This window comes from Gastrolobium bilobum, unplaced genomic scaffold, assembly GCF_033153095.1.
Source record: "Gastrolobium bilobum isolate Gb01-03AN ecotype WA unplaced genomic scaffold, APGP_CSIRO_Gbil_v1 utg16462, whole genome shotgun sequence".
Classification (NCBI taxonomy): Eukaryota; Viridiplantae; Streptophyta; class Magnoliopsida; order Fabales; family Fabaceae; genus Gastrolobium; species Gastrolobium bilobum.
The window spans coordinates 11,861-26,370 of record NW_026896883.1 but is presented as its reverse complement, the minus strand read 5'-3'; the positions used below and the strand labels follow the sequence as shown (position 1 = coordinate 26,370).

General features: G+C 35.0%; 2 protein-coding genes and 1 pseudogene across 2 annotated transcripts; 2 read left to right on the top strand and 1 right to left on the bottom strand.

Moving 5' to 3' along the window:
• The first annotated feature begins 18 nt into the window (after window positions 1-18).
• LOC133302626 (protein SEEDLING LETHAL 1, chloroplastic) lies at window positions 19-3,434 on the top strand. Its single transcript, XM_061502434.1, has 2 exons — window positions 19-259; window positions 1,907-3,434. Exons 1-2 carry the CDS (start codon window positions 95-97, stop codon window positions 2,747-2,749), a joined length of 1,008 nt encoding a protein of 335 aa, XP_061358418.1. The 5' UTR covers window positions 19-94; the 3' UTR covers window positions 2,750-3,434.
• A 1,556-nt stretch (window positions 3,435-4,990) lies between these two features.
• On the bottom strand, window positions 4,991-7,267 carry LOC133302617 (elongation factor 2-like; annotated as a pseudogene).
• Window positions 7,268-10,044: 2,777 nt separating this feature from the next.
• LOC133302616 (putative Peroxidase 48) lies at window positions 10,045-13,069 on the top strand. The gene is made up of 4 exons (XM_061502425.1): window positions 10,045-10,374; window positions 11,001-11,198; window positions 12,036-12,201; window positions 12,579-13,069. Exons 1-4 carry the CDS (start codon window positions 10,045-10,047, stop codon window positions 13,067-13,069), a joined length of 1,185 nt encoding a protein of 394 aa, XP_061358409.1.
• The last annotated feature ends 1,441 nt before the right edge of the window (window positions 13,070-14,510 follow it).

The following is a 14,510-nucleotide window of genomic DNA, read 5'->3' as shown; positions in this document are numbered from 1 at the left end:
ACCAATTGGATGCACACGCCAGCGATTCCAATGATATTCATTATTCATAGCCATAACCACAACACTTCTTCTTCTATCCCCTGAGACCCCAAAAATGGTCTCTGCCACTACCACACTCTTATCCTCCTCCAACCCCATGTTTTCCACTGATCAAACCATTCCCAAATCCTTCACTGGTCTCTGCAAGCCCTTCCATTCCAGGGTTCCCACTTCCATTCCCTTCCATTGTAGACGACCAACCTTCTTTGTCAGAGCCACTGTGAGTATTTCTACCCTACCCACTTAACCCACTGCTATAATTTTTTTCTAATTTGTGCTTAATAATGCTCAAGTTTAGATTTTTCTTACTGGGTCTCTGCTTAATAATGTTCAAGTTCAGATTTTCCTTAATGGGTCTCTCTGCTTATTTGTGCAATAAACGTTTTTTAAGACACTGTTTGGTTGTCTTTGGCAAGGTTTGAAGGTATTGAATGTTGTCTATTTTATCTGCAGAATACATTTTCCTATGTTTTTGGGTGTTGTCCTTTACCTCTTGAATAGAAATAAAAGAAAATTTGGGGGTGGGGGGTTAGGGTTAGGGTTAGGGTGTAGTACCGAAAGTAAAAATTGCTGGTAATGTTATATTGAAGTTTGAAATAGTATTCAGCTGATAAATATTCTGCTATCTTTTGATTGAAAAATTAGTTGAGGTTGTTACATGGTTATATATTGGATGAAGTTGCTACTTGCTACCTCAAAATGCCGGAAGTACTGAATGTCGTCTTTTTTATGCATTTGCTAATTGTTGTTAATTACATTTTTTATTTTAAAACGCTTAATGATTCCTTGGCTTCAGGATAGTTACAGGGTAACCGTGGCCTTTTGCGAATTGGAATTAGGCTAAAGTGTGTTTGGTTAAGATTTTAACTAAAACCAACGGAAAAAGGTTGATTTTCTATGTAGTTTTCATGCTTTTAGATAGTATTTATAGGAAGGAAGTTTATTCTTCCTTTTGTTCAATTTCTGTTGGTGTTGAACAGCATCTAATACAAACAAGTCCTTAGTGTTTTACATGGTACACTTAGCCTGGGAATGGGAGATGGTTTTTATCTGCCAGATTCAGTGTGTTCAACATGTTTTTCTATTTTTTATAGCCCCTAATGACTTTTCAATGTTTGTTATAGAAAGTGGAACTTGCTGGTGACATTATACTCAGATACAGAAACTGATTGTAGTTTTGTAACTCTAGGGAGAAGGCAAATCTAGCTTTAGCTGTAAGGCTAAAAAAGCTGTAGGGAAGTCAAAAACTTGATCAATGGTTCAATTGGGACATTGGTTGTCTAAACGTGCATTCATACAATATCTTATTGATATATGCAAACCATAAAGTGTTCAACAGAAGAATTACTTTTAATTATAATACTACAATAGTTTTGAATCTTCTTTGCAAAAACTTGCTCTCTGGTATGCATATTATTTTCATCCTATAATATAGTGAACATCCATTTGAATGGAGAGCCAGATTTTGAGACAGATGCTGTTTTTGATTAGGAATCTACATGCTAGACTTTGGCGTGTCAATGATAACTTTCTTTGGTTTGTTTGTCTGCTGAAACATGCATATTAATTTCATTTTTTCAGTAAGAGAATGGACTATTTGCTTAAAGAGGGCAAGCCTGAAGTAGTGGTAAAGCTGTTCCTTCGTGACTGAAAGGTTGTTTGTTTGAATCCGAAAAATAGCCTCTTTATAAATATGCAAGGGTGAGGCTAGGCTATATATAAGGATTTCCCTCACCCTTATCCTTGCTAGTCGGGGTTTAATGGGGAAATATTTTTTAAAATGGACTATTTGCTTGCGTGTTTAACTGGTTATTAATGAATAAATTACCATCAGCTTGAAATTTCTTTTGCTTCCGCTGCACTACAGGTTACAAAGTGGCGGTGTCCAACTCCAAAGCAAACTCTCCCTCTCAATTATGATACTGGTTTCCACGAAAAAGTCCTCTTTCTGGAGTCCATTGGTATTGACTCATTCTCACTTATTGAAAAGTATCCAATGCTGATCACAGCCTCTCTCGCCAACATAAAATCCACCGTGGAATACATGACCTCCATGGATTTCACTGCAATTGAGTTTCAGCGTATAGTTGGCATGTGCCCTGAGATTCTGACCACACAAGTCTCAGATATCATCCCTGTCTTCACCTTCCTTTTCCGCGAAGCTCATGTAAGAGGTTCAGATATTAAACGGGTTATAAATCGTCGTCCGAGATTGCTTGTCTGCAGTGTTAATAAGCAACTTCGTCCTACCCTATACTTCCTCCAAAGTATTGGCATAGAAGAGGTAAACAAACATACCAATTTGTTATCATGTAGTGTTGAAGAAAAGCTTATACCCAGGATTAATTATTTAGAGAATATTGGGTTTTCTCGCCGCGATGCAACTTCAATGTTCCGAAGATTTCCTCAACTGTTTTGTTATAGTATTAAGAATAATTTGGAGCCTAAATACAATTACTTTGTGGTGGAGATGGGAAGAGATTTGAAGGAGCTGAAAGAGTTTCCACAATATTTCTCATTTAGCTTAGAGAATAGAATTAAGCTTAGGCATAAACTGTGTGTAGAAATGGGGGTGTGTTTTCCTCTCCCTGTATTATTAAGGACAAGTGAAGTGATATTTAGAAATAGATTAGATGTATGTGTAAATTCTTCAACACCCTTGAAAACTTCTCCTCTTTGGGGTACTGGTTGTGATTATGATCAAGTATAGAGAAAACATTTGCATTATATATATACATTGCTTTTGTAAATTTCTAAATGGCGATTAGGTGCTCTTGGCCTTTCAGCATGAAAAAGTTGAGTTAATCATTCATGAGTAACCTCTTTTAACAAATTGACTTTTTTTTGTCACTGGAAATCTGATGTTCAATTTGAAATATTGAATGGCAATTTTCTTAAAATTTCCTATTAACTGCTCCAATTCTTCAGGAACAACAATAGCAACAAGTCTTGACAATCCACATATTATATGAACTTTCTTCATATTTGCTCACTTGTTTCAAAAGAATGTCCGCTGTAACACCAGGTTCACTGGTTCAGGAAGAGGTGTCAATCAAAGGTATCTCAAAAATTTAGTTCATAAGAAAAGCAAAGTAATCAGAGAAACGAAAATCTTAAAACTTTCTCCTCCTTGGATATTAAAATTTTATTTCCTTCTCACTACATAGTATAAGAATGTTACTTTTTTTTTTTCTCTCATGTAACTCTTCAAATTTTTTGGGCACACAACCTATAAGTAACTTACAATTTACATAACTATCTTTCCTTTTTTTGTTGTTGTTGTTGTTGAACTTTCGTATTGTTTGGAAGTAAAATTAGTGAAACAATCAAAATACCTGCAACTGAAGTAGTTTTAAACTTAATTTAATAATTAAACAAAATTACTTACAACCTCTCTTGTCTCTTTCTTGTTCTATCCCTTCGTCATATTGGATTTATATTTTTTAAAACAAGGAATTGTTTTCCTGGAATCTCCAAGTCCACCATTTGGGAACACCATTTCATGTCCCGACTTGCATATGAAAAGCATGCCGTAAGATTCTTAATTGCATTATGATACGATACCACCCTCAAAGCAATTGGACTGAGTCAGCAACAAGGCAGTTAGGAAGGAATATTCACGAAATGTGTTTTGTGATAATTACTAATAGAATGTGGAAGAAAGTGCTATACAACATGAGCAACGTGAAGACTATGCAGCTGGTATAAATAGTACTTGGAACTACCAGAGAGAGTAATTTTGTAAAGTATTGGGATCCATTTGGATACTGGGAGAGTCCTCTTAGCCTCTCGAATTGTTCAGGAATATCTTTTTTTTTTTAACTTTATGTATTTCTTTTCATTTTCTTTTATCTTGTTATTTCAGCACTTTTCATTTCAATGTTCCTAAAATCTGTAATTCTGTTTTCTCATTAATCAATATCAAAAGTTTGCCTCTGTTTGATTATCTTTTATTTCCAATTTCCTCTCCAGTACCTATCACATTACTTATAACTTCCTTGTTTGTAGATAAAATTGATTCAAAATTCCCTTTTATTTTAAGGAAGGAATAGCTTATGTTCATGCACTTCATATTTGCTTTTCGCCCCGGAAATATAACCTGCTTAATAGAAAAGGGTAAAATGTGTGTCATTTTAAAGGATGTAAAGTTGTGTCATTTTAAGTGAGAGAAAGAGATAGATAGAAGAGGAGAGAGAGAGTGGACAAAAAAATAAAAGTATGAGTCCCATCTCTTTGTGAGAGTAAAATGATGTAAGTTATGTCATTTAAAAAGACAAACACTTTTTTCAATAAAAAAATATATATTGGATTTAGGAATAATCCGATTCAAACTGATGACTTCTACCATGTCAAGATGACAGGTTTACCCCTTCCCTTGACTCGATCGGAAAATAGAATTGAGTAGTCCTAAAATATAACCCTGCTTAATAGAAAAACACATATTGGATTTAGGAATAAATAATCAAAATTCAAACTGTTGACATCTATCATGCCAAGATGACAGGTTTATCCCTTCCCTTGCCTCAATCGAGAAATAGAATGGATTAATCCTAAGGCAAAGACCAATATCCCATATTATTGTATGTTAAGATTTACTTTGATCTGAACTGCTACAAATTTGTGCAGCTGATTGGTTAATCGGTGGATTTGGTTGTCTTACATGATTTCAATTGGAGTCCTTTGTGAGGAAGCAAAATGTGGTTTAAGGCTATGACTTCGAAATTTGAATGCGATGAAGTTGATGCAAGTTCATCATCTCAGATGCTTATACTTACAGGAACGAGGGCATAAGTAGTCAGACTTTAGTACTTGCACACTTGGTTTCATCAATCCTTAACAATAATGATTATAAAAATCACGGCGTCCGTTTTTTTCCCTAACCTTCTCATTCTTCGCATTAATAAACGTTCATAAACTTTCAACCTAAGCAACTCAATCAGTGACCTCACTTTCAGGAAATTATTATAATCGTCAACTGGGAAGCATAGAAGACTCTCGTAGCTGTAGGAATGATCTGACCACCACCTCTGTGGATAGCATCGGCATGCAGGACAACATCACATACTTCAAAGCAGATCGCTGTCATGTTTTCTTCAGTCAAAGCACCTTCTTTTGATGCCCACTGGAATCCAGCAACTACAGAATCCTTGATTTCATTTAAATACTGGACTCCCTTACACATATCAACCACCATGTTAGGTCCAAGGGTCTCAGGTCCAAAACACCAGATTTTCTTGGCAAGATCCTTATCCCAACCAAACTCCTCTGACAAAATTTTAGACCGAACTTTGGGGTCATCTCTTGGTCCAATCTTTCCATCATCAATGGCCTCTGCAAGCCCATCCTCCATTGGTCTTGCTTCCATGTATAGACGGTTGTGCTTGTTGGGTGACTTGCTCATCACAGTGTGGCATGATCTCTCTAGGACAAGTCTCCCTGAATGACAAAACAGGGTCAGATTTAATAATCTCAGCTCCACCCATAAAATCTTCCTGCAAGTCCTTCAAGCAGATCTCAAGATGAAGCTCACCAGCACCAGCAACAATGTGTTCACCAGACTCCTCAATAGTACAAACAACCATAGGATCCGACTTGGCCAACCGTTTAAGCCCTTCAACAAGCTTAGGAAGATCAGATGCAACCTTACATTGAACAGCAACATGAACAACAGGTGAGACAGAAAACTTCATAGCTCGAATAGGGTGGGCATCAACTTCCTTTTCATTTGTCAATGTTGCATTCTTGGTGATAAATTCATCCAAACCAACCAGGGCAACTGTATTACCACAAAGCACATCCTCAACAGTTTCCTGCTTCTTTCCCATCCAAATGACAGTTCTTTGAACACTTTTCACATACAGATCTTTCTTCTCCCCAGGGACATAATTTGGTCCCATAATCTGACCTTCAAACCAGTTGAAACCCTACCGGCAAAGACACGGCTAAAAGCAAAAAACCTACCGTTTTCAGATGCTGGAATCATCTTTGAGACATAAAGCATCAGAGGTCCTTCAGGATCACAATTCCTGATAGCAGCAGCATAAGGATCATCAAGGGGACCCTCGTACAAATTCTCAACACGATACTTTAGGGCCGTTGCAGGAGAGGGAAGATGAAATATCATCATTTCCAAGAGTGCGCTACTTGCTGGGAGCCAGGTTTGCATGCACGTTTCATCAATGCTTTACCCATCAGGTCCTTCTCTTCAGATTTCATGATGACCCCTAGCTTTTGCAGCATAGGCCACAGCTTATCTTTCTGATCATTCATGCAAGTGTTAATTATCTGCTTGATAGGCTCATAACAGAACTGGACAAACCCACGCTTGCACATAGCAGTACCAGTATTCTTATTGGTCCATTTCTTAGTGGCTGGATCAAAGAAGTTTTCACCCCAGAGCCTTTCCATCATCTTTGACTCATCAACACCAAATTTAGAAGCATACATTTTTGCAAAGTTTGTCAGCGTAAAAGCCCACCATGCAAACCAGCAGAAAAAACAACTGTTCCTTTCTCAGGATAGACCTGAACATCACCAAGTAGTGGATCTTCATATGTAGCCATGATCACATTAGCATTCTCAATAACCCTTTGAAATGTCTGGTAAGCCTCTTCTCCATCCACCTGGAGCTCAAGGAAGCATCTGTCCATCTTGTTAACAGTCAGAACAGGCCTAATCCTTTCTCCCAGGGCCTGTCGGAGCACAGTTTCAGTTTGGACACAGACACCTTCAACACAATCCACCACCACTAGAGCTCCATCAGTAATGCGAAGTGCAGCAGTAACCTCGGATGAGAAGTCCACATGCCCAGGGGAATCAATGAGATTTATAAGATACTCATTCCCATTGCGCTCTCCCTTATAGTTCTTGAGAGCATCATCAGTCATTTCATAGTAGAGTGAGATACCAGTAGACTTTATTGTTATACCGCGCTCAGCTTCATCTGCACGTGTATTAGTCATTCGACATCACCAGCCACCTCTTGTACAATAATGCCAGCAGCAGCAACAAGGGAATCTGTGAGGGTTGATTTTCCTGCAATTGGAAAGCCAAAATAAAAATAAAAATAAATTGTTATTCAGACAAACAAATATTAGTAATTACATAATACAAAAGCTATCTGTTAATCCATACCGTGATCAACATGAACAATAACAAACATATTACGAATATTGTGCTTAAAGTCCATCATACGACGCAGCTCTTCAGCAGTGAACTTCACCTGCAGATGCAGATACAATTCTCAATTCAGATTATGAACATTCAACCAGAGTAAACAAATAAACAAAAAAAATCATTAAAGCTGAAACATCAAAACACTGAATTTAGCTAAATAGTAAGATATCACAAAGGGAGAAAATTAAAGAAAAAAATAAGAGTTATCAATGCTTCAATATAACACTGCCCTAAAGAAATTATAAAGGCTAATAAAAAAATATTATCACTTTAAAACACACAATCTCTTGAAAAACAAAAAGATGCAAAAGAATCGATTTTTCCTGAAATTCAATCAAAAAATGCACTTAATACCGTCAAAAGCTATAATCACACACAAATTACACAATCACACTGAAGTCATAAAGATAACAAGCAAATCATCAGAGCAACCACAATTTACCGCAAAATCCCGTGCCGAGAGATATTGAATAAAAAAGGAGCAAAATACAAAACACCAAAAAATAAAATAAAATTCCTAAACGGAATTAGGGTTCCAACTAAAGCATAGATATCGAGGAAATGCAATTGAAAAAATAAAAGAAAAAGAGAACACATCGATCTGTTTGGGAATAGAGAAAGTAACGGAAAGCAAGTGAGAAACGGCAAAGGGAATAGTGCTTCCCGCTCTCAAGTTTGTTTATGATTTTTACGTGGGATTTCCGGAATTGATTTTTTATAAATTTTAAATTTTTGAATATTATCGTAAACTGAATATAAAAATTAAATTTTTGAAAATTAAGATTTTTGAAAAAAAAAAATTTCTCCTCTACCAAACGCTTCCTTAATATCATGTTAAAGAAGATAAGTTATCTCATGTCATAAAAATTTATAATATGTAGCATGAGAGTAATTTTTCCTGTTTATATAATAAAGTAGTGAGTGAATGATTTTTGGCTATTTGACAATTGTAAGGTATTTTGACCAACAATAAAAAATAAAAAAAATATCACTATAAGTGTGGTGAATATTATTTAGGATCGAGAGTGATAAATATCACTAGTTATATTTATCACTTTTTTTTATCATTTTTTAGTATAAATTTTATTATCGTTGAATTAAAATTAAATTAACGGCTTTAATGTTATTTTGTAAAAAGATGATAATAAAAGTTGGTCAGAAAAATGATGGTAAGTATAATTTAACCTGGACGAAAATTTTATAGAAATCAGTTATAAGTAATTAATGGATTTACACGAAATTTCCATTAATAAACGAATATTATATTGATCATAATTGATAAATAAAATTTTCGATGATAAATATTTATAAAAAATATATATATATTTTTTGTTGCAATTTTTTTTTTCAATATTGTAAAAAATTAATAAAAAATAACAACTCACGATTATCGGGTCTGAACTCTGAACATTAGTAAAAATTCATAACGATTAAATATTTTTTTGGTTAGATTATAAATGAATTATAGGAATATTTCTAAATTCTTTAATTATCATTTGTTTAAAAATTATTTATAATTAATTAATAAATTACATAATTTTTTTAACGATTAATATTAATAATTATTAACATATGAGAGATCACCCATGAATAACAGAATCAATCCTTCAAGCAAAGAAGAAAACTCGTTATATCACACAATGTTTTCTTGATCCAACATCTAGTTTGCAAGCCAATCAATACATATGTTCCCTTTAAATGAGTAATAATATGAGTAAATCTCTTTTGTAAATCATGAATAGGTTCACCATTAATCATTTCAAACATCTCATATTCTCTAGTTAATGCATTTTGGGTAGATCACGTAACTTCATCGGTTCCTTCACATGTAACTTGTAATATTCCTATATTCGTCTTTACCTAATGATTTGGGAGGGGGGATATTTTGACTACCAAGAGTGTCCACTACCACCTTACTACCTATCAAATCACCATTAGATCAAAGAGAGAGAATGTTAAAAAGTTTTTGAAGAGGGAGAAAATATTAATCCAATGGTGATTAGATAGGTAGTAAGATGGTAGTAGAAACTTTTGGTAGTTAAAATATCCTCCATCATGATTTGGTGATAAAAAGTTTTGCTCTATTTTTTCAATAACCTATCTTGATTTCCCCTTTGATATATTCATATATATTCTTAGGAACATCTCTACAATTAGTATTTTTCTTAGCAGGGGATTTTCTCCTTTTTCACATTATTCCATACATATACTTGAATCATTATTAAAAAGATAAATTCCCATTCAACTCTACCAATATGAATAATTGATTCCATTAAAGAACATAAATCAATTTGTAAAACCACCTTCTTTGGGGCAAATAATTGTTCAGAGAAGCCATTATTTTATCGGAATATGAAATTTGTCTGCCACATAAATATAAAAAGAATGGCCTCATAATTTTTTTTTTCTCTCCTTACTTTATGCTCTCTCTCTCTATATCCTTTTGTCTTTTAGCATAGACAAATTTATCTGCTTCAAAAACAGAAATCATATTCTATTATTTTATCTAGAATCGGTGAATAACTCTAATACCACTTCACAATAAAGGATTTCATAAATTTTGACATGTTAACACTTATATAGTGTTTTTCAGTATCATACCAATTAAATTCCTCACCCGAGGCATAGGCCAAGCCTGTTTATATACCCTAAAAGCTATAATAACTAATAAGTAACTAAATAAACCATAATCATAAGCCATTCATTGCGATTGTATGTGTCAGTTATAACAACGAACCCAACTTCTCAATTGGTTCTTCCCGCTTCTTCTTCTTTTTCTTCACTCTATTGGTGCAAGAAGAAACAAAGATTTTGCAGAAAGAAGCAAGAATGCGGAGCTGCTTCAACGTGTGGATTGTGGTTGCACTTGTAGTTCCTGTGCTTCTCTCTCTGAGGAACCCACGTGGGGAAACACAGCGTGAAACTGAAACTGAAACTAAAACTTTCTCTTCGTCTTCTTCTTCATTTTCCGTGAAAGTGTCTTCATTTCCCTTCAACCAGAGAATCCGAGATGGGTCCAATCTGGAATATGATTTCTACAGGAATAATTGTCCTCAGGCAGAGGACATTGTTCGTTCAGCAGTTACTCGCGTTTACTTTGATCAAAGAGATGTCTCCCCTGCTCTTCTTCGCCTCTTCTTCCATGACTGCTTCATCCAGGTCCTTCTTCTTTTTCATGGGGTGTTTGTTTTTTTCTGTGTTTTGCTTCCAAGATCATAAATTTAGACTCTTTTTTATCTGATATCAAATGGGTCTTGATTGCTTGGTGTCTAGTCATTTTTTTGTTTTGTAGCTTTTCTTGATTTCTTTTCCTTCTTCTGACTCTGCTGGGTTATTACAGGATTCTGGTTCAGGTTGATTCTGTTATGGTTTCTGATTCAGTTACATAAGTTATTTATGTTTCAGCTAGCTTCTGTTTCTGTTGTAGTTCAGTTTTTGATTCAATGATTCATGACACTGATTGATTTGCATTTGTGTGTTCTTTAGAGATTTCTTCTCCATTTGTTACATGTTCTGCTATGTTTCTCAATTTTACAGGCTCTTTGTACTTGGAATTGGGTTATTATCCCAATTTTATGTAATAGTGAATGATGAAATATCATAAATTTTGATCCTTATCTTATACGAGTATATAGTCTCTCTTTCTTGTTGATTTTTGCTTCTTTTTTTTTTTAATTTTTTTTTAATAAAAAACTCTTTTCTGTCAATTGCTACTAGTATATATTATAACATGTTCATGTTGCTTTGATTTGGTTTTCTAATTGTTTCGGCTGTTACTGAATCAGGGGTGTGATGCTTCATTGCTGTTGGATGACATCAATGGTGACAAAAACCGTTCTGTTGAGAAGCAGGCTGTTCCAAATCAGACCTTGAAAGGTTTTGACAAAATTGACTTGATTAAGGAGGAGGTGGAACAAGCATGTCCTGGTGTTGTGTCTTGTGCTGACATACTTGCTCTTGCTGCAAGAGATTCCGTTCTTTTGGTTTGTTCCCACCACCTATTTCTTTGTTTCCATTGACTTTAGTCATTAATATAACTTGAGTTTCAAAGTATATTGATTTTATTGGATTTCTTTATCTGATTGTACTAATGAGAACAGCAAGAGGTGTTAAAGGTCCGAATTCTGATGCATTTTGGCTTTAATTGCAAGTTCCGAAACTGTAGTCCTTGGCTGATTTGATATGCTTGGTCCAGTTTTTCTCTGCCAGGAGTTACTAGCCAACAAATTGATAAAAAATAAAACCATAATGATGTTATGATAATATTTCTGGCTTGGTTTAATTTTAACTGAGAAGAGGGTGAACCTAGAGCAGTAGTAAAGTTACTTCGGTTTGTAACCGAGAGGTCACAAGTTTTGGTTTATTTTGAACTGAAAACCATCTTTTACTGGCCAGCTAGTGATGCCAAATTCTTTTTTATGTTATCTTTGCTCCCAAGATTGTAGTTATTGGGAAAGCAAGTTATAAATAAGTTGTTCACTAAATCATTTTAATTTAACTGTGTTGATTCTCTTTCCAACAATGGCTTGTTTGTTTGCCGCAATCTTTGACCCAATTTTTCTCTCTTTTCTGTTACCTTGGTACTGTATTATCTGTGGCTCATATTGTTTGGAGACACTTCTTATGTTCAGTCATCTGTCTAGATGCTATCCTTCTTTAAGTTAAGCAAGTACACTCTTTTATTCCTTAATTCTTATGTTGATATGCTGATTAGGGGGTAGCAAAGTTTTCAAGAATATAACTTTTGCTGCTTGTGTTACACTTTGTTAAAAGTTGAGCATTATTACCTATGAAATGTTCTGTGGACATTGTCATGGCAGGCTGGTGGGCCTTTTTATCCAGTCTTAACAGGCAGAAGGGATAATCATCAATCATTTTTCGAGGAAGCAACTGATCAAATTCCCAGACCTGATGATAGCCTTACACGCACACTACATCTCTTCAGTCTCAGAGGATTCAATGAAAGAGAAACAGTTAGCCTTCTTGGTAATTATTCTTGATATAAATCATTCATATGCATTCGCTTAGCACAAGTTTTTAAAAGAATTGATTTGTCACGTGATATAAGAGCCTTTATGACCAATTGGTCTAAAGTGCGATACCGCACCATATATTTGAGTACAAGGTAACTGAGTTTGTGTATTGTTTACGCTTCAAACCTACAAAGGTCTTGCGTGAGGGGCATGTTGAAAAGAAATATAATATAAAATCATTCACGTGCCATTATTCAATAACTTAAAACTTTTGAAAGAGTTGGTTTCTTTCAGCTCTATGTTTTGTTTTTCCATCTATTGGTTTTCAACTTCAACCATGAATAGAATCTGACTAGTAAGGTGCATTATTGGTTTGTTGATAATCTGAAGGAGGACACAACATTGGCAAAATTGGTTGTGATTTCATTCACCAACGGCTGTACAACTTTCAGGGTACTGGGCAGCCAGACCCAAGTATACCTCTTGATTTTCTTAGTCAGATGAGACTAAACTGCCAAGATAACAAGAATATCAGCAACAGTGATGAGTTTTCAACCTTTGTGATATCAAAGCCAATGAGTGTTAATTCTAACATAGGGATATCATACATGGAAGCATTATCATCTTCAGTATCATCTGGAGCAGCATTTGACACTCACTACTATCAGAGCTTGTTGAAAGGAAGAGGACTACTGTTTGCTGATCAGCAGCTGATGGCTGGGGAGAAGACTGCAAGATTGGTATCAGCTTATGCTTCAGATGATGGATCAACCTTTCGCATGGATTTTGCAAGGGTTATGTTGAAAATGTCTAATCTTGATGTTTTGACCGGACATCAAGGTCAGGTTCGTCTGAATTGCTCCCAAACTATAAGTTCTTAAGTGAATATTGTTCCCTCTGGATGTTCAAATATTTCATTCTTTTACTAATCTGAGTTTACCAATTTGTATGCATTATCTGTTATAAAGTTTTGTATAGCAAATAATGTTCTCTTCTATGTAATGTGGTCATTTGATTCAAACATTTGATTCCCAGCAGAAAATATCTCACATACATTTGAGGATAGTTTTGGTCTTGTGTAAATTGGCACTTAGTTACAAAATTTCTAGGTTTTGGTCACATTGTATTAAATGTTTAGCCTGTGAGTGCAATAAATATCCTGATATATGATCAGTTTTTTGTATATAACTCTTTCAAAAAAGAGTCCTGGCTTCACAACATCTTCAAAAATCCAAATATCCTTGGTATCAGATCCTGCTCTTGATAATTAGGACTTTTAAGTCTACTGTTTATTAGCTTCCTTTTCTTTTCTGTCTGCCATAAGTGTTTCGTAGGGGTGTCAAAACGGGTTGACACGACATGAATTTGACATGACACAAATTTGATACGACACGAATACATCAACACTAACACGACACGAATTTTTATTTGTGTCAAAATCTTCAACACTGACACGACACGGATTTTTTGCGGGTTGACACGACACGACACGATTAACACGCAAAATAGGGGTCAAAATGGTAATTAACAAATTTTTTTGAAAAAAATGATTCAAAATTAATTTTTTTTAAAATAATAAAAAAATAAAAATAAAATATTTAAATAGAAATACGGGTCAACACGAATACGAATACATCAACACGAACACGACACAAATTTTTTAGGTGTCATTTTTCCCAACACGAACACGACACGAATTTTTTTTTACGGGTCAACCCGAACACGAATTTTCGTGTTGTGTCGCGGGTCGACCCATGTGTCATAAGTCATAACCTATATTGACACCCGTTCGGTTTTTCTGAATATACTATCAAGAATATTAATCGCTCATATCATAGGTTCCTCTCCATGTATCAGTTATGTTGCATGAATAGTTACAATCCATCAAAAGTATATATTATATTGATTATTCAGAAATACAACTTTGATTTAGCAGAACTCAGGATATTTGGATTCCATAGCCCTAATTACTTTTTGGGGTGAGTCAAGTCCTTTGTATGGAGGGGGAAAGTGATCCGAATAGGTATGGGGTTAATTCCGAGTCGAGCGTGAGCCGTGTGATAATTATCACTTCCGGCTCCAAAGGTCTTTTTTATAATTCGAACTTTACTCTTTTGATAGTTCATCTAAGGCTCATATTGCCACTTGAGACTAGGGGTGACAATTTAGGGTGGCATGTCATGAATCTGAACACGGATTAACACTTTTGACATCACTTGCTTATTTTGCAGATGGATAAGATATTATATAAATAACTTGTTAACTTCAAAATTTGTTTGTTGCTTATTATGCGAGTCGACATGACGCGACACGACAAAGACA